Here is a 20,247-nt window from a genome sequence, read left to right as displayed (position 1 = left end):
CTTCCTCTCTGGCTGTAGTACGCTGTTGTGACAGTGCAAAAACCAAACCAAACTCAAACCACTAGAACTTCCTGAGGTAGAATTCCTTCTTGCAGAGGGCTTGCTGAAGCAGCTTGCCTTGACCTACAGAGCTCGGCACTGACAGAGAAGGGGAATAATCAAGAGGGTGAGGAAAGGAAGGTTTTGGTGTGGGTGGGACATGCCAAGACCTGGAGGGAAGGCAAACTGAGTGCTGTGGGTGTTCCAGGTAGCTCTGTGCCTGTAACCAGTTTAGAAAGGTCAGTGAAATTTAGATTACTGCCTTCCTCCCACCTTTCCCTCAGCACATCAGAAGGCAAGCCATCCTAGTTACTGGGTTCTGGTCCCTGGCCTGTTCATGTATTTTAGGCAGCCATTGTAATTTATTTTAACAAAGTAGAAATTTTCCTAGAAAAATAAGCCCAGCACTATGCTTTTCCAGCTGAGCTGCTGTGATCCGTGCACAACAGACTCCAGCTCCTTCCTGTCTGCTTGTTTTGTGTCTCACCTGGCGAATCTTGTATTCTGGGTTAAGCTTCTGCTGAATTTTAGGCCACTGTGGATGATAAATAGTCTGCCTCTGTTCACCATTGTAGGCACTCTAGATATTGCTCTATGGACCAGAGCTTTAAAGGTGTCTAGGTATCTACATATTTTATACCTATATACTGGGAGCTTCCTGGCTCTGAATCTTTTGATTCCTTAACACCCGTAAAAAAATCTCCCCTTAGTTTTATAATCCTTCATTTGTAAACTATTCATTGGAGCCAAGCTCATCTTTTACGTCGTGGTTTATACAGCATATGTGGGGTCCCAGTCTTACTAGAAGTGTCTGGGCTGCAATGTAATAGAATAGTAATTGGTGTTAGTAATACTGTATAATGCTTTTAGTGCATAACATATGTAAAAAAACTTGTAAAAAAAAAAAGAGCATTTATGATGTTTTTCTTGTTGCTATTGTTTCATGGTGACTGTTTCAGCTGACATTCTGTCCCACATGAACAACTTTCATTAGTAGAGGAGGACTTTTGATATGTGAAAGGCAAATCCCACCTTTGATGTCAAGTCAGGATCTACTTCCTTCCTTTTTAAGTTATTCATGCCATGGGGTAAAGTCTGATGTATAAAGAATAGAACAACTGTACTGAAGTGACCTGATATTTTGAATTACAGTTTCCTTTATGGAAACATGCTATAAAATGTAATAGGAAAATAACATTTCTAGAAGTACTTTGTCACAATTTGTAGAATGTGTAAGTTCTACAATGTGATCAAAAGGCTTCTAGATGAGATATTCTGTACAAAATTATATGATACATATCTTAGCTGAGCTACTCCCAAATCACATAGGGGTTTTTTTCTTTCAGAATTGGGAAAACAATATAATGCAATGTTATTAGTTGGTTTACTAATGGATAAAGCCTTTGTGAAGACATCACAATTAGGAATATTGAAAGATTTTCTACAAGTTTGATATAGTTTGAACAAAATTTCCCATTAAAGCAAGAGAATATTTTTTCTAAATCGAAAATTTTGGGATCAAGTTGCGTTAGTTATTTACAATAACAGAGTTCTTTAATATGAATGGGCAACATCTACTGAATATAATTGAAATTATCCTATTACTTTATATGGGTTTGAGCAACCTTCAAAAATTAATCTGATATGATCATTTCATATCTCAGAATAATTTATTAAGAATATTTCTGCTTGTTATGTGTCTATCAATCTTGCCTTGTTTTATTCTTTACTGTTCAGTAAAGGGTCTTTTTTCCCTGCTAAATGGATGTTGATAACATGTTTCAAAACACCCCCATTTAGAACAACATGCAAAATACTGTTTGATTAGTCCGTCTTCTTCTACTGATTCTTATACTGATTGAGGGAAAAGGAGGACTTTTCCCTCTAAGCCTCATATTTTTGTGATTTTATTATGTCCTTTCCCTTTAACACTTAATACAGCAAATTACATGAGCACTGCAACTACTCATGTACTTAATATTAAACAGAAGTGTTTTCTTAAATAAAGCTTTGGCTTTGTCTCCCAGCTTCCATTTGAATTAGTGGTGAGGCATTCACTATTAATTGGTGCTCTAACCACGTTTCATTTTTTAAAACAATTTCATAATGTTTCCATTTTGAAGAGAAGGGACAGCATTTGGATGAAAAAGGCTTAACATGTGTTCAAGGCCAGATTGGATGGGGCTTTGAGCAACCTGGTCTAGTGGAAAGTGTCCCTGCCTATGATGAGGTGCTTGGAACTAGATGATCTTCAAGGTTCCTTCCAGCCTAAATGAGTCTGTGGTTCTGTGATTTATGTATATTGCTTCAAAAATCTGCTGGAAAGTGGCAATTTTTCTATTGTTCACTTACTCATATATCACTTTTAAAAGCTAGATTTTATAATAAAATTCTCTCTCACTAGCACTGTTAGCAGACAGAATTTGCTCTGTTAACACAGGTTCCCCTCTTAGTTAAATCCCTGACTCCTAGATCATGAACTTTGTAGTATAGCTTTTCAGTGTCTATTGTGGGCATAAACTGAAGTGCGAGAAACTCCATTTAAACCTGGGAAGAAATGTTTTTGGTGTGAGGGTGATCCAGCACTGGAAGCAGTTGCCTAGAGAAGCTGTGGAGTCTACATCCATGGAGATATTCAAAACTGGATTCAGCATGGCCCTGGGCAGCCTTCCCTAGCTGACTAAGTGTTTGAACTAGAACTCCAGAAACGCTTTCTTACCTCAGTTAGCCTATGACTCTATGATGATAATTATCAGCTTCCTGTTTAACAAATGCATTAACTGTGTGGATTACACTCAGTATCTCAGTGACACTGGTTTTTGTTTGACTGTTCCAGTTTAGATGATATTTTAGTTGGTGCCCCTCTCTTCATGGAACGAGAATTTGAGAGCAAACCTAAAGAAGTTGGGCAAGTTTATCTGTACCTGCAAGAAAGTGCTTTCCTCTTCCAAGATGCACAAGTTCTGACAGGCACTGAAGTGTTTGGTAGATTTGGCAGTGCAATCACACACCTTGGAGATCTCAATCAGGATGGATATAATGGTAATTTATATGTAATATAATGATATATATCTCTGTATAACAGTCCAAGTAAACTAACTTGCTGAGTTATCTGAAATAGCTTGGGTGCCTTGAATACCTAGCTAGCCTCTTCAGACATGGTCAGCTGCAGCTTGTTTTTCCCTGCATATATTTTCTTAGTTCTTATTTCCAAGATGCAAAGCAAGCATCTCTGCATCTGAAACTGCAAGGAGATTTTCCTGGAGGAGGTGTTTTGTACAGTAGCCTTGAAGACGGTTGGCCCACTACAGAAAAATTAATGGTCCTAGCTCCTTTGTAACTTGAAGGCTGTTTTTCACAGCACCATAGCCGCTAGATTCTAGGGCAATGTCACCAGTGTGTGGCTCCTGTGCAAGGTATATGTCATGCCAGGAGCCATAGGATTGTATTTAAGTTCAGGGTGCACAAAATCTGAATATTGTCCTGTGGGCAGAAGGGTTTTCCTGGAATCCCACCAGCTCAGCTGGTCTGAACTCCACAGTGGTGACTTTTTTTTACCTGTGAGCAATAGTAGGTGCCCTCTGCTTCTCTGGGCAGGGAAGGCTGGTATCCCTGCTCTCCAGCATTCTGGTAAGGCAGCATGGAGACATTCCTACTGTTTTCTCTCAGTGTACAGAGAAGGTTAAGAAGGATCTGGAGGCAAAGTCTTCTGCTTCATAACTGTAGATGCTATAGAGCTTTGGTGTACTTCTACCTTTAGAGCAAAGGTACAAATTCCAAGTGCTGAAGTCAAGTTTAGTAAAGGAGTCCAGCATCAGCTGCTAGATCAGAATCTAAAAGTGAGAGTTGTAGATACGTATCCTCCTCTAATGTTCCCTATTAGGTAAATCAGCTCGTGCGGCTGTTGAATCTCAATCTAGACACATGATTCTCTCCACATCCCATGTGTAGGAAGTAAGAAGAGCATTATAAGTTGTGCTTCTTGGATATGTCACCTCATTTTTAAGGATGTCAGTGCTTAACTGCATAATGCCCAAGGACTCCTGTTCAGTTCCTGACTCGGTACTATTTCCATTTCTCAGTAAGAAGTTGGCTTGGTATAGACCAAAACATTTTATTTCATTGCTCTCTTTTGCACGCTAAAGCACTAGAAGTTTGAGTGGGTTTTTTTGGGTTTTGTTTTTTTGTCTATGTTCAATACTTTATCTGGAAAAAGAAAATTCATCTAACAGCTGTTCTGTATTAATTAGGTGACAGAGGAACTCAAGAATAATTTGTGTCTCTTTAAAAATATGGAAGTAGAAGCAGGCGCTAGATTAGATCTTGGTTTATTAAAGCTTATTGAACGCCCTGGAAATACAGTGGAGGAATCCAATGTGGACTGCCTATTTAGTATAATGCAATAACCCTTTCATAGGATGATTTTATAACCTTTTGTCATGAAAGTGACACCGAAAAGACACTACAAACATTTTTGTATATTTGCGTTAAAACTAGAATCCATATGGAAGTACAGAACATTGAAGTTCCTGCATGTATATAGACTTAGGGACTTAATTTTTGCTTTATTTTAATCGTGCCCATTCTTTTTATCCTTCTGTTGCACTGCAGACATTGCTATTGGTGCACCATTTGCAGGAGAAGATAGAAGAGGAAAAGTGCTAATTTACAATGGATACAGTAATGGGTTAAATACCAACCCTTCCCAGGTTCTCAATGGAGCCTGGGCCTCACAGTCCATGCCTTCGGGATTTGGCTTCACTCTAAGAGGAGACTCAGATGTAGACAAGAATGATTACCCAGGTAAGATTTTTCCATTAGTAAGGGGAATTCATACTTCCATTCTCTGGAAAATGCATCATGCCTAAACTGCTGCTTTTGGAAGGCAGGGGTCAGAATAAAGAATAGATATTTTTGGATAGTTCTAGCCTGCTTTCCTGAGAGTTAAAATCAGACAAAACAAATACTCCCTTTCCTGTCAAAAGACATGATCAGAAAGTCAAGAAAGGGCTTAAATGGTTACATTAACATAAAACATGTGAAGTTTACAATAAAAAGCTTAACCCTTTCCCCCCACTTCTAAAAATTGGATGCCTTTAGCTTATTGAACTTGCAAGGTCTCCTTCATCCTAGCATTCTTTCTTAATGAAAAACATGCTGTGCTTTAGAAGAAGGGATTGACTTGGTTGTGTTGCTAAGTTGTTTTCTGCTGTCCAAACAGACATTGAGCTATACATAGTTACTTAATGGCTTTGACTGCATTTCAAAAAAGCAGAGAGAATGCAAATACATTGCTTAAATGCAGATATTTCATTTGGGTCCTTCTACCCCTTTTATTTCATTTTGCCATATGGACTCTTGCTTTTTAGGTTAGCCTTCATTCTCCCTTATTAGTTTACCTGGCACACATTCAAATTCATCAAGTTTATAACATTAGTTGAGCTTCACCAGGGAGATATTTAAGAGGCATGTTCCTAGCATTTAAGTATTCTGAATGTTGGAGCTATTTTAAATGTGCTTGTATTTACTCTCTCCTCTAGAAGCAAATCTGTTCTGTTTCTTTTCATGGCAATTCAGAAGCCTTAGCAGGGGTGTGCAGTAAAACATCATATATTTTTCTTATGAAAGGTTCATCCACAGTAAAATGCTATCAGTCTTTACTTCTCTAACTTAACTATGAAATCACATTTTAGCCTGGGTTATTTAAAGGACAGTGTTGTTAAAAGTTGTTTCAAAAGTGAAAATTGTGATTTTCAAAGGGTCAGTAATGGGATCTCTTTTACTTTTTTTGTGATGGATTGAAAAACACTTGGGAGGTGTCTTTCCAAAAGCAGAAGAGAGTTTCTGGGTAGGGATGTTTACAATAGAAATTACTGTTTTACAAACAGAAAAGCTGACTGCAGAGTGATAAAGTGAGGCTATCACAAGAGTGAAGTGAGAGGATCTTTAGCTTTTCAGAAAAGAAGGGGCTTTTAAACACTGCTCTTTTTGTTTGCATATTGTTGATGTTGCTATTAATAGTCTTTCATTGTCCATGACTAATGAGGTTCTTTTGGACAACAGAGCTCTTTATTAAAGTTTCAGCATTTAAGCATTTCCTAAAGCACCCACGAGGCCCCCCAGCAAAACCAAAGAAAACAGGATATTGCATTCCTGACATTTGTAAGATTGAAAAGATAGAGATAAGGAAGGTCATCTTTGAGCAGCATGGGGAAGAAAGAAGGGTAGAAGTCTAAGAAGTGTATTAGCATACTTTATATGGAGCATCTCTTAAGCTAATTTGTGAAAAGCTTGGGTGATGGGTCTCCATCTTTCTAAATGTGTACTGAGGAACTGCTATAGTCAGTTCAGTTGTGAGATTTCATGGAGCTGTCCTACTTGTCTCCACTATGCATCCTATTTGAGGAATTTCATGTTGTAGTATCAGCTCACTATGTGTTCGATGGTTTTGGTTTATTACATGAATTATTTATTTTATAAACACCAAACCCAAGCCCAAACCTGTATTTACTTTAACTAGCTTTTCCTTCCACCTCTGAGCTGAATATCTGGATGGTCAATCCAGAGCACTGTTAAGAATCTGTCAGTAAATAACAGAAAATAAAAACCTCACTCTCCATCAACCACCTCTTCTTTAACTCAGAAAGGCTTGAAGCACCAAAAAAGCTGAAAAAATAGCACAACCATGGCACAGTTTTAGCACAAAAATAGAATGGCTTCCTATGGAAGAAAAAAAAAAAGGAAATAATACAGGGAAATGCAAGACCAGGACAAACACACTAGGCAACTAAGTAAGTAATCCTTCTCGTGTCAGAGCTTTTCTTCTTCACCTCCTGACGGAAATGCTGAAGGGCAGCTCTTGTAGAAAGAGGAAACGAGGTACTGAAATTGGACAGAATAGGAAGGATGTTTTATTTTAGACGTCAGCTGAGAGGCAGAGTGTTTGCTGACTACAGAAGGTCTCGGAAACTAGCCTTTAATTCATTGCTTGCCGAACTGCTGATCAGGACTGCAGTTCAAATTGTGTCATGAAATATTAGAAGAAAATAATCTCAAAATTTTTCATTTAAGCTTTTGAAAGTGTATATTATAAAATCCACCATTTTATAAAAGAAAAATGTCGTAAACCCACATTATGCTGACTCGTCACTCTCAGCAGTTCAGTTCCTATTGCCTGGGAAGTAAGAGCCAGCTGTGATGTGGGGCTGCAGGTATAAATATGTATTGCCACAATCTAAGGTGAGATTTTCCAAGGAATTGGCTCTACCATGGCTATAGTTCAAGTATTGTGTGAAACTACATGAGCTTAAAGAGGGATCATGCTTGCAAGAAGTTTAGGACTGGCACCAGTTTGTGAGGACTCACATAACTATAGCTGTGCTTGTATGCCCTGGAGCCTAACACTGGTCTTGAGGCAGTGTCCTGGTTTTGGCTGGGATCGAGTTAGTTTTTTTCTTGGTTGCTGTTACAGTGCTGTGTTTTGGATTTAGTATGTTAACACATAGATGTTTTGGTTGTTGCTAAGTAGTGCCTACTCTAAATCAAGGACTCTCATGCTCTGCCAGTGAGGAGGGGCACAAGAAGCTGTGGGGGAGCAGAGACAGGACACCTGGCCCAAACTAGCTGAAAGGGTATTCCATACCACAGCATGTTATGCTCGATATATAAACTGGGGGGGAGTTGGCCAGTAGAGGCTGATCAGGCTCAGGGTCAGGCTGGGTGTCAGGCACCAGGTGGTGAGCAATTGCATTGTGCTTCACTTGTCTTTCTTGGATTTTATTCTCTCTCATTTTTCTTTTAGTATTAGTATTTATAAATACAATATTTTTAATTTCAGTTATTAAGCTGTTCTCAACTCATCAGTTTTACATTTTCCAGTTCTCCTTCCCATCCCATTGGGGTGGTGAGTGGAATTGATCCGCAGAGTGGTACTGAATTCTCAGCTAGGGTTAAACTACAACAGGCAGGCACATCCCTGCAGAGAAATGAGAGGCTGAGAGATGTGAGTTACTCTCCTATTTCATTTTTAGTGCATTAAAAGCATTTTGAGAGTTTCAGATCTTCTTCTTTGAATCAGAGCATGTATTAAGGTTCTTGGAGCAGGTCTCAGACCTGGAAGCCAGAAGATACCAGCTGTTTGTGTGGCTTCTTATCACAGACTGCTAAGCTTCATCCTGGGCTCAACTCTATTGAGCCCAGGAACCACTGCTCTCAGAGGCTGAATAATCAGTTGGGGAATACAGTTCCTAAAAAGTGAAGGTGAATCACAGCCTTCTGGAGAAGAGCAGCCATTTGGTACAGGAGGCGATATCTTTCTTTATCCAAATGCCAGTATAAGATCAGGATCAGAGAAGGAAATAGGGAGCAGACAAAGGCAGCCTAATACTCAGGGCTGAACAAGTCCTCTTGCTTCCCTCTGGATGGAAGGGTGGTTTCTCCATCCTCATCTTCCTGCAACTCCTGGCCAGCAAAGGGAGAAAGACCACCTCTTGCTTCTTGGTCTTATTTAGGAAAGGCAGAGGAAGACTTTCTTCTCCCCCAGGACTCCAGTTGTATAATAAATATGGGAGAAAACTGATCATGGGCAGATTTAATGGTGGAGTAGAAGAGTGGGCAAGGAAGAACATAATGCAGCCATATGGATGTAGGTGAGAGATCTGTCTAGCACTGTTGCATGTCTCCAGAAGTGGCCAACAGGAGATATCCAGGGAATTGTACAGTCCTGCTGGGTCACAGCACAGCTCACCATCCTCAGATGAAACCTTCCTGCCCACTGAAACAGGATGGCTGTATCCAAACTGCCTTTTGAGAAAGGTCCTTGGTCCAGAGCATTACTGGCTACTATCTGGAAGAGTATATACTAAAATATGACCAGAGTCTGTGCTAAAATTATGAAAATCTGGGCTTAAGCTCATGTCCTGACTTTATTTTAATTTCACTTGTGTAGCCACTCACTGCACAAAGCACAGGATACAGACAGATGAATGACCAACTAGTCAACATCGTACCTAAAAATGAAACTCTCTAGTAGGGTCAGCATGGAGACAGGGCTGTTTTTAATTTTCATTAGCAGTCCTGTCAATGTAATGACTATCTGTCTTCAGCTGCCCTGGCATAGATGTTATCACTGTAACAGTAACAGACCTCTACTTTCAGCATTGTGAAGATGCTAGGATTTTTCTAACCTTTCAACAGGGAAGAGTTAGATTTTGTTATTAAGTACAATCCTTGGTTTACGTCACCACAGCTTTCCAGGGAAGGTCTTCTGTAAATTGTGTCATATTCGCAGACACTCCAGATGTTATGTGCCCAGAACTGTTCCTTTATCTACACAGACAGGGGTGATAATATGGTAGTCTCCGCTTTGCAGGCTCGGGGGTAGTGGGAAACTTTCAACCCTGGGAAGCATCAGAGCCAGAAAACTCTGCTGATCATCCTAACAGCTGTGTCATTTTAAAGATATGCAGTTTCTCTCTCTCTCTGATGTTGTTCATTCCCTAGCTCCAGCGCCAAACAAACCGAGCACTGTTCCTCACCTAGCAGAAGAATTTCAATGCCAGACAGTGGTGGTGATGGTAGTGAATGGATGGATTCTTCTTTCCCTGTAGTGATTTAAGAGTTAGGCAGAACCTGACTAAGCTTTATAGTCAGTTAGAGCTAGTGAGAGGGAAGCAGTAAGAGGAAGCAAATTAAACCTGACAGTCAGATAGATTGGATGTACCAAGCCAGCTCCATTCTTTTTGATGTGACTATTCAGAGGAACAAACAACACGAAGCTTTCCCAGTCTTCCAAGCATGACACTGACAAACTTTTTAGCATACTACATCAGTATCTCTCCAGTATACAATATGTACCCAGTATTTGACGGAAAAGACCAAATAATCCTTTAAAGATGCACCTACCGTAGTAAATTAAATATGCTGTCTTTAGCTCTAAACTGCCACTGAACAGTCCTTATCCATACTTTCAAATTCACTTTCTTCCCAAAACAGGATTGCTAAGTGCTCTCTTTTGGAGGCTAATAATTGGCATGGGCCAATTGCTTTAGGGCCAATCTTATTGATACCACAGCAGATGGTGCAGGTATGGTACACAGACACATTACATTCTCTGACACTGATTTACTAACACTGATGTAATTGTGACATCTTTCAGCAGACTGTCCATTTCACAGCTTTCTGACAGCTCATGTTCTGAGGTTATATCCAAAGGAGAGGATCTGATCTCACTTAATGCTGCTATAGTAAATACTGACTTAATGCCGTTACTCTGGATTGACAGTTGTGTAAAAAAATAAAGCGGGTTAAAGAAATAAAGCTGGAATGCAGTGAATGGAATGAAAAAGTGTAAGAGATGGGCTGATGGGCTTTTTTGATCAGTTTAAGTGCAAATGCAGTAGTAGTTGGAAGGAATTATGTGCAAGATTCTGTACTGCACTTTTTTGGTACTGAGGTTAGGACATGGCAAAGCATCATGCCATGTCTGAGGCCATACTGATGAGGCACATAGCACAGTTCATATAGCCCTGGCATTCTCTGTAACAGCAGCTCTTCAAGGTTTGCATAAATTTATTCTGAAATCCCTGACTCAGTACAACCTTGCTGGCAGTCTTCTGTGTGGGAACATCTGAGCAATGTAATTATACCTTTCAATACAGCTTCCACTCCACTCCCCAGTAAATCTGGGGCTTTTAGGGGCCCTTTGCTCCATCCTGAGCTGTATTTATGTCATCAAGGCCTGGAGCATGGACTGTAACCTCAGCTTAGGTATGTATTTTGAATTGTAGTTTATTTTGTTTATAATTTTGTCTTTTTCCCTTAGCATAGTTTAATTTTCATAGGAACAAGATATATCCATAAATCTGTTTAATGGGAAAGAAATTTGTTCCTTTTGGCTTCTGGGCATCTGTTCAAAGCTGGTCGCCACTGAGTGTTTGGAGCCTGTGATTATCTACGTGACAGTGCCGCACTTCCAGCTGGTTCATCTATCTGTGTAGGGTTCAGGCATTTGGAGGCTGCAAGGTTTCCACCCTCACATTTCAGCATATGTTCAGTCACTTGATGGCTGATTATAGCTGAGGAAAGAGTTTATAATGAATAATTTAGTCAACTCATTAAGCTTGCTTACTTGCTCAGTCACTTGCTTGCAGCATATCCTCCAGCACACTGTAGTTTCTTCAAACGTGTTTGTGAACCAGGATGATTTACCCAGTTTCTTTTAAGACTGTGGGTGGATTCAGAGCAGTGCTCTGGATTAATTCATTATTCAAAGACTGTTGATTAGTTAATTAGTTAATTGCTTAAGTGAATTATGCACTATTGTTTCTGCTTCCTGCCTGCTTAGATTCTTGTGCAAGTTGTTCATTATTAATTTAGAGAGTCACCCTGGAGGCAGTGCCACTGAAGATTCATCTTCAAGGTATCCTGCTTTTATCCAAACACAGCTGCAGGGCTGTTCCTTTGGTTATTCTTTTTAGTCAAGCCTTTCTCATCTTAGGGAAATGTATAAAGGCATCTTCATGCTCAGCTGTTATCTTAAGAATAGCATGTAGATAATATAAACAAATTACTCTAGAAACATTTTAAAGAGGATACATTTTGACAATCAGACAAATTTCACTCAGAACTTCAGTAATCCGGTCTAATCTTATTAAAATAAGAGTATTTAACAGCTCTATCTGCAAAGTACCTTAACTCAAACAGCAGGAAGAAAATCCTCAAGTTTCTGAGAGGCAAGGGTTCTTCAGCATTCATGATTTTTTTTGAGAACAATAGGCATTGTGCCAACAATATCACAAATCATAACCTCGTGATGACTAAATTATGAAGTTGGTCCAGGAGATTTGTGGAAGACAAACAAATTAAATCAATGAGAAGTGGCATCTGCTTTGGTCAGAAGGCTGCAGTCGTGGGAGCCAGAACAAGGAGTGAGTTCTGCCCCAGATGCAGAAAAGCTGAAGTATTTCTACCAGCTAATTAAGTTTTCACATGAATAATCACTCAAAAATGTACTGACAAGCTAAGAATTTCCTACAAATATGCTAGTTTTATGGCAAATTGTTATCTGTGCAATTTACAGGCATGCTTTTCTAAAATTCTTTGAGATATTTAATGAAATGACAATATTGTACCCAGTGGAATGTAAGGATAATCAATCCCACTAAGTAGGGATTTAGTGAAGTGATTGAACATTAACTCTTTTGGATTTGTTTGTAATATAATGAATAATAACATTCTGTTATGAAAAGGACACATTCAGACAAAAGGCAGCATTGGAATGAATTAGGTTTAGGTGTTAACAGACCTGCTACCAGAATGGTTGAAAAACAAAGAAGGATCAAGGCAATTGAGAATGGTATGATTGGAATCAAGTGACTCTGATTTGAGGGGTGGTTGTTTGTAGTATTTAACTCAAATTCTTGAGTAAAGTTGGCTGAACTGGATAGTCCTGTGTTGTTTATTATAGTGAAACCTGAAGTAATGGCCATTTAAAGGAAATTTTATTCTGGACCTTTCCTACTGAGATTTGGGAGTGTACTGCTCTCTGAAACTCTAGAAAACAAACAGAAATCTGACCACGGGCCTTTCCGGCACCTGATGCACTGAGGGAAACAAAACACAAGAAAAGCTCACAGAGATTTTTCAACAGGGTTTCCAGTTACTCAGTTTTCTCTTTTATGAAATTTCCATTAGCACCCATACTCGGATCAGATTTAATTGTTTTCCAGTTCTTATTTATACTCTGCAATTAAACTGACAGACTACAAAAAATGGTGTTTAAGGCTGTCAGCAAATCATTCTGAGTCCATAACATCAACACTTCCCTGCCTGTATCCTGGTAGGGTTGCAGTGGGGAGGTGACTCAGCTATCTTATTGTTTCATTTCTGGGTTTCTCACAAGTGAAGCGTGTGCCAATTATGTAGTCCTTCATTGGCTGTTGTTCTTGGCCACTGTCTCCGGTGAAGTGAGATGAGATACCATGCCTTAGCAATTTCTCTTGGGATTGCTGGACAGACTCCAGCCAAGTATGGGATGCTGAGCACAGCACATGTTCCTCTCTGCTCAGAGTCCCTGGGGCTGGGTCTTTCACAGGAGATGAAGACGTCCTTTGAAAACCAAAAGAATTTGCTCGAATTATTAAATGAATATATCTTGTTGAGACTGGAGGTAACACTTTGTGGATTTTCCTACTTCCTCCAGCTGGTTGAATGCTTAGTAAGCATCATGGCAAGTTTCTGCCCTTTATCACATGGTGTTTCAGGTCTGGCACAGACATATAGCACAAAAGCAGCTTGCAAAAACCGATGTGCCTTCAGTGCCATCTGTGAATACTCCTTCCTTGACCTTTTATGATAAATTTATCTCAAAAAAATGGATCTTCTTCACTGGACAGTACCTTGCAAGCCTTCCCTTCAGAGCAAAGTAATATCTGAAATCAGCATTAGGATTGTTTAACGTTGCACAGTGCCCCTTGACTTCAGCAAAGTACATGCCAAAGACACTTGTTTCAGGATTAAGCTCTGTGAACACCACCAACTGGGATTTTATTGCATACAACCACAAGCTTGAAATTCAAGTTGAAAATTCCTTCAGAGTCACTCTGTGCTTGTTTTCTTAGTTTTTGCAGTGTGGTTGTGACCCCAAAGCTCATTTATTCTTTTTTCTATACTTTTTCTTTCTTTCTCTCTCTTTCTCTCTCCTTTTATGGGGCTTGAAAAAAACCCTTCACAAATGCAAAGAAGCAAAGGTTTTCATACTGTCTTCTTTAGACTCTGGGAGGTTTATAAGTAGTTAAGCTGGCTTTTACTGCTATGTAATTCCAAATTGCTTGCTAAACACTTATTTTTCAGCTGTGACCTTTGTATCAGTGACATTGCATGTGTAGCATTAGCAATGACTTAAGACAACTTCTCTCTATTCTTAGGAGGGGAAAGTTTCCAAACTTCGGATAATTTAGACGTCTCATGCATTTTTTCAGAGAAATTATTAGTTACTTTTCTTCTGCAGAACACAAGAAATTCAAAAATTCTGCTTCTAAAAGTGTGGATATGTATTCAAATCTCATGGATTCGTATCAATGTCAAAAATGTTTTTTTTTCCAATGATCGGTATAGAAGCCCCCACAAGGCAATGGAAAAAAGAAGAATAAAACTACTGTTCTGTAACAGAACAAGTAGAACCAAAGCAAAATCCCTAATGGATCTTCTAGTGAATGCTCTGCTGGAATATGTAATGACTTACTCCTTATATTAGATCATATATGGCACTACTGGGTAGAAGTATGTTTTGTTGTTTGCATATTCATTCTTAAGTCCACTTCTCTTCCTGAGTAGTTTCGTCCATTCAAGCTCTTTGGGTCAAGAATAAGCATGGCTTAGAAGAGAAAGTAAGGAACATGTCAGGGAAAAAGTGAGAGCTTCCAAATGAGAGCAGGATGAGCACAGTCCTGGCTGCCCAATAGATTGTGCTCAAATAGAGCCTTTGTGATGATGCCATGATTGAATGTCCTCATCTTTTTTTGCTGTGCCTCCAAACCCGGCTGAGGTGGCAATGCAAGAAGACTGCTCATGGAAAACCAATCTTTCGGCAACTGGGGCCTACAGTTGTTCCTTTAGACCCATTACTCTCTGTCATCAAAAAGCTGGACTCTGTTCCAAAGAAACCAGGATTTAACTATTAAGCAGATGTGCAAAATCTCCTTTAATATTACAGAGCGGATGCTGAGACAGTGGGGACCTAAATCCACACAGCTGTAGAAATTAAAGAGTTTGCTTGTACCAGTGAGGCAAATTGTATGTGACAGACTCATTCTTTTTATCTTCAAATTCAAACAGGCTCCGTTTTATTAAGCTTACTCAAGTTGTGTGTTCAAGCTTTCCCTTGTGCCTGTGAAAGGTTGGAGTGCTTAATTTTTTAGTGAAAGATCAGATTATGAAATCATCACAAGATCAGGATCTGGATAAGTCTCAGACAACTACCTGTTTTGTGTCTGCCATAAAATAGCCCTGTATTGAAACCTTTTGAGTTATTGAGTTTGAAACAGTACATACCCTAAGTTAAGTCTGTTGCAGAACTCATAAAGAGTGTTCAACTGGGAAACAGAACAGAAACGTCTTCCTTCTTGTCTTTCACTTTCTGTTCATAACATGATGTTTCTTTTTTCCTTTAAAAAAACCCAAACTAAACCCCACCAAAAAAAAAAAAAATCCAAACACAATTGCAAAAAACACCCAATAAAACATTCAATCTTTTGGGGGTTACCATGGGTGCTGCTACTGGGGAGCTGACAGAAAAAGTTCTGCCATGTGCACTGTGCAGCCTTTATGGTGGTGGTTACATCTCAATCAGTTGTTTATTTAAAAGAAAGCATCTTTAGGTTTTGGTACTGTGTGCAAGCTGTCTGTAAAGCTGCTAGTGAAAAGAACTTATAAATGTCCCAAAAAGGAGATAGAAACAACACTCTTTTTTTTCTTCTATTTAAAACATTCCTGACCCTGAAGCCTATTTCTCTAAGGCCAATGAAAGTAGAAAAATGTAAATGTTGTACAGAAAGAGGATCAGACCCATAAACTGTCCATGTCTGCTCCTCTCTGCTGACATTCTTCAGTGGCATTCATTGTAGGACAGGCTGTTGTCCATGTGGAGTTCTTGTTTAAACTAGTGGAATCCTCATCATCTGAAAGGCAGAGTGCTGGAAAACACACTGCCAGACCTGGCCCAAACTACCCAACTGATTACCATCAAATTTGGTATTTGCATCATGCTTGTTTGCTTCAGGGCTTCATAAGCAAACCAGTGTTCAAACAATGGAAACAAGCAAGTAAGGTTTTGTTTACAACCCTGAGTATTGTTTCGATTAACTCATTTAGATCAATTTAGGTTGCCAGTCTGTACCACTGCAAGGTCTGTTGTAAGATTCAGTCTACTGAATTGGACATGTGTAAATCAAATCATACGGTAACAGTGGAGTGAAAAAGGTGCCCAGATGGGCACTAGGGAGTTTGAAAATGGAACAAAGCTCTTTCTTTTTCTTGAACTGTGCTCCAGCTAGAGGCAGCAGGGAAGCTGATCCTTTTTCTTCACTGCTTGGCTCCAGCTTTTCTCCAATAGGCCTGAGTAGTCCAGCAAGCCAGTCTGGATCTTGGCCCTGCACGGGACTCCAAGCAAAAAGAAGACATATATGAGCCTGTAAATTCCCAGCCCAGGCTGGTATCCAATAACAAAGATGTGATGAGGGCCCAGTGTAGTGCTGGGGTTGTTGGCTCCAAATGGTGATCGATGGGGAAATAGATGGCTTTAGACGGATAATTATCATAAGACTTAGTACATGCTGCTACGATGCTGAAAACATTAGAAACTATGAAATCAGCCATCCTCTGACCTGTGCATTGTATTTATGTATGCAGAGGTGTAATGCTTCCATTAATGAACAGATTGCTTAAAACATAAAGCAGGATGGGAAGGATTTTCAGGAAGGAACATTGTAAATTTTCAACATGACCTGTATGAAAGTGACAACAAAGTGGTTTGTATCTCTCTGTGTAATGGAAAATTAATGGTTTAGAATAAAATATATAGGGTTAATGGTATCCTTTTCCCCCTTGAATACTCCTTGAAAGCTGGAGAGAAGTGAGATTGTGGCATGGCTAGTCTTGTCTTAAATAGATTGGCACTTACTGGATACCACCAAGGCATTTATAAGGCCATCTCTGACAATGTAATATGTTTCTTCCAGGTACACTTTTGGAAAAAAAAAAAAAATCACTTAGAAAGGAATTATCACACTTGTTTTATGTTACTGCTCTTTTAATGTAAATAGTCTTATTTAGACTGGGAAAAAAATGCATGAGAGGCCTCTATATAGTTCTTCTGAAGCTGTTTTGTTTTTCCAGATTTAATTGTAGGTGCATTTGGAGCTGGAAAAGCAGTTGTTTACAGGTAAGTGGTAATACAATGGATTTTCTATTTTACAGCTTTGGTAGGAGTTCTGCAAATAAGCAAATTTCACATTCCTTTGTTTCCGTAGTGCAATGTGTAAAAGATGATAATTACAGATGATAAACTAAGCATCCTGTGAGAAACAAAAGCTTTTTTCCCATGCTTAAAACTGTCATTTTCAATGAAATTTTCCATACTTTCCATGCTTGAGTCTTAAGTCAAGAAACTTCTGGAATGTTTGACTCCTCAGTTAATTTTAAATGAGAAATTTAAAAAGCATAACATTCTAAACTGATTTTTTCCATGTGGGAATGGTGCTAGAAAGACATTTTATCCTGTTTTAAAAATCACAAGGTTGTTGCTGACTATGGATTTTCACTAAACGCACTGCTTGGTTAGAGGTATGAAGTGAAGCTACCAAATGCATAAACAAATATTTGCTACCCTCATAGTCCGGCCATGCCGACAGTTCCTTGCATTTAAAGATCTACCATCCATTGATGCAACAATGTAGTCATATTTCTTGATTCCTGTCTGTCTTCTTGTAGTCTGTATTCCCAACAGTACCTGACTGAGGAAAGGCATGTTCTGCTTCCCAGCTGAATATTTGTCAAAGCATGAGTTTAGTAAAACAGGAATGCTAGCTTGTTTTAGCTGCCGTCATAGGTGTAGTGAGTAGACCTGATTTTCCTGCTGCCCAGAGAAAGAACCATGTGAATACTTTGCAGTGCATCATGTTGCAGTGGCATGAATGACTGCACAGGATGTGAAACACTGGAGAATTAGATCCAGTGTGTATTTTAGATAGCAGTAAAAATGTGTTCAATTTAATTTAAGAAAATGAATAGCAGGAGGCCATTTCCTGGCCAGAGTATATCAAATACGCAACTTGTCATATTGGAGAAACAGGATTTTATTAACTGCAGTATGCTAGAAAAAAAAGTTTTCACTCTTGCAGAGAAAGTAATTTTTTTAATGTTTTGCTGAAGTAGTATAGAGAAGTAATTGTAAAAGCTCAGCTGTGGATTAAAATATGAGGAAATTAATTTTTTAACAAACTTTTTGCCAGAATTAAGTAAGCTACTATAAAATAGTACTGCGGTCTTAAAAAAGCAGAATTTAGACCCTTTCTTGTTTTCATTTGTCTTCCAAATTGTTCTCAGCTATAGATTATCTCATTACTTAACAGATTGTTATTCTAAGGGATGATTCCAATCACTATAACTGTGTATTTGCATATTCAGCAGAATTTTGTGATGATTGTTCCTGGTTTCTGAAGTTGATTGTCTCAAGGCCTGTCAGACAGAGTTGTTTATTGGCTCAAGATATTGTAGATCAATTTCTACTTTAACCAAATTGTTTCTTGTTTTAAGAATCTTAAACAGAGTTAGCAAGTCTGATTATGTCACTGTTAGTGGAGACGGTATATAACAAATCCAGCTGTATAAAGTATGGCCAGAAGACTGCTGTAAATCCCAAAAGGCAGACTCTGCACCTTTATGAAAATCCAATGTGATGAAATGTGTCCGATGTGCCTTAGTCCCAAGAGACACCTATTGGTTAACTGTAGGAGGCTGTTTCACTGATGCCGTTGACCTATGATTTCTTTTGTGAAGAACTTTCAAAATGTCATAGTAGGAGTTACAGTTTCTGACAAAAACCATAAAGTTCTTTTGGGTAGGAGGAGGATTATGTAAATATTTCCTCAGAAGCAGCCCTATATTTCTGGCTTCAATGTAACCATCTCTGTTAAGTGTTTTCTCTGCTGCAACATAGGTACTAATGTGCTCCTGTGTGCAGTGAACCTTGTTTCTGTCCCTCAGAGCCAGACCTGTGGTGACGGTGAATGCTCAGCTCATTCTGAACCCCATGATTGTGAATCCAGACAATAAAACTTGTCTGATCCCTGAATCTCAGCTTTTGGTGGCTTGGTAAGTTCATGATAAGACCAAAAAAAATCCTCATCCTCTTTCTATTCCTAACTTCCTAACTTTTCTTGCAGCTTTTTGTTGAACATATGCAAAGTTCAAAAAAGATGCTCAAACATACTATGTTGAATGCAACAAAAAACCCTATACAGAACAGAGGTTTTTTAGATGTCTTCCAGTACTTCACAGATTCTCAAAATGAAGTACTTAAAGGTTGAGTGCTTTCATACACTGGATCGCCTGTGTAGGAGAATGCTCATTGTCTCCTAGGGATCAAGATACAAATTCACATGCAGTGCTTGGATGAATGGAACGTGAAACAGCTAAGACAGACAAAACACAGGAACAATGATCTGTCAAAATACACATCTTTCTTGAGAAAATATTTCAGTGAAAGTGATGCAAAGAGTTGGTGGATCCACTGTTTTCTGCTAGAGAAAGACAGATCTCAGTCCTTTGTGGAAGAGAGAAGATATCTGGCTGGCCATCCTGAGAGCAGTTCACAGAATGCTGTCTCTGGCTGTCATTGGTCAGAGTTTTTTTAGTGCCTTGTACAAGACAATGTTGCATATATCTTTAAAAGAGAAACCCTCCGCCACAGTAGCATTTAACTTTGAAACGAAAAAGTACATTCAAAAACTTGAAGCTAATTAAAACAATTTAAGATCAGTTACAAATATAAAATGCTTGCAGGACAGTTGGAGGCTATCTAATAGCACATAATAGCACATAAAGGCACGTTTACTACACTAGTAAAAATTCACTTAGAAAGGACCCCAGGAACAGCTGATAAAAGAGGCTATTGCAAATACATAAGATACTGTTTAAAAGTGGAAATCATAACAAATGAGGAAACTGAAAACAAAACAGAGCATAAACACGTACAACTTGAATACAAAATAGAAGTGAGTCCTGCCAGAGACACAGAGGAACAGATTTCTAAGACAGAAAAACTATTCATATAATTTTATTTAAACACATTAGAAGCAGAAATCCTGCCAGGAAGTGGGCTGGATGAAAAGGACATCCATGTGTAAAGGAGGACTCCAGAAGACAAGTTGACTGCAGAAATTTTTCACTGCTTTTAAACCAGAGGTGGTCAAAGGGATTCCCCACACTTGAGATACTCTTTATATCAAATGAATTCTAAAAATCATCTCAAATGTCAAAGTCAGCAAAAGTGTTTATAGAACAAATTATTAAATATGAACCAGAAAAAATACTCATGACCAGAAAAAGTTCATTCAGTAGTCATAAAGAAACTCAACTGGGGTACATCTAAACGGCTAAATGAGTCAGCTTTCAGTGCATCTGGAAAGCGGCTGTCAAGAGAGTTTCACT

The 20,247-nt window shown here is 38.9% G+C and overlaps 1 protein-coding gene across 1 annotated transcript in view; it reads left to right on the top strand.

Annotated features, from left to right (window-relative positions):
- Positions 1-20,247, top strand: part of ITGA8 (integrin subunit alpha 8) — a 116,392-nt gene that overhangs the window by 26,624 nt on the left and 69,521 nt on the right. Inside the window, exons 12-15 of the mRNA XM_065666475.1 lie at positions 2,876-3,081; positions 4,651-4,842; positions 16,933-16,978; positions 18,802-18,909. Of these exons, the coding sequence (XP_065522547.1) occupies positions 2,876-3,081; positions 4,651-4,842; positions 16,933-16,978; positions 18,802-18,909 (552 nt within the window). The remainder of the gene's footprint in view (positions 1-2,875; positions 3,082-4,650; positions 4,843-16,932; positions 16,979-18,801; positions 18,910-20,247) is intronic.

The sequence above is a fragment of the Lathamus discolor genome, chromosome 2 (genome assembly GCF_037157495.1).
Source record: "Lathamus discolor isolate bLatDis1 chromosome 2, bLatDis1.hap1, whole genome shotgun sequence".
Classification (NCBI taxonomy): domain Eukaryota; kingdom Metazoa; phylum Chordata; class Aves; order Psittaciformes; family Psittacidae; genus Lathamus; species Lathamus discolor.
Note: the sequence above shows the minus strand (reverse complement) of the source record. Positions and strands in the feature narration are given on the sequence as shown.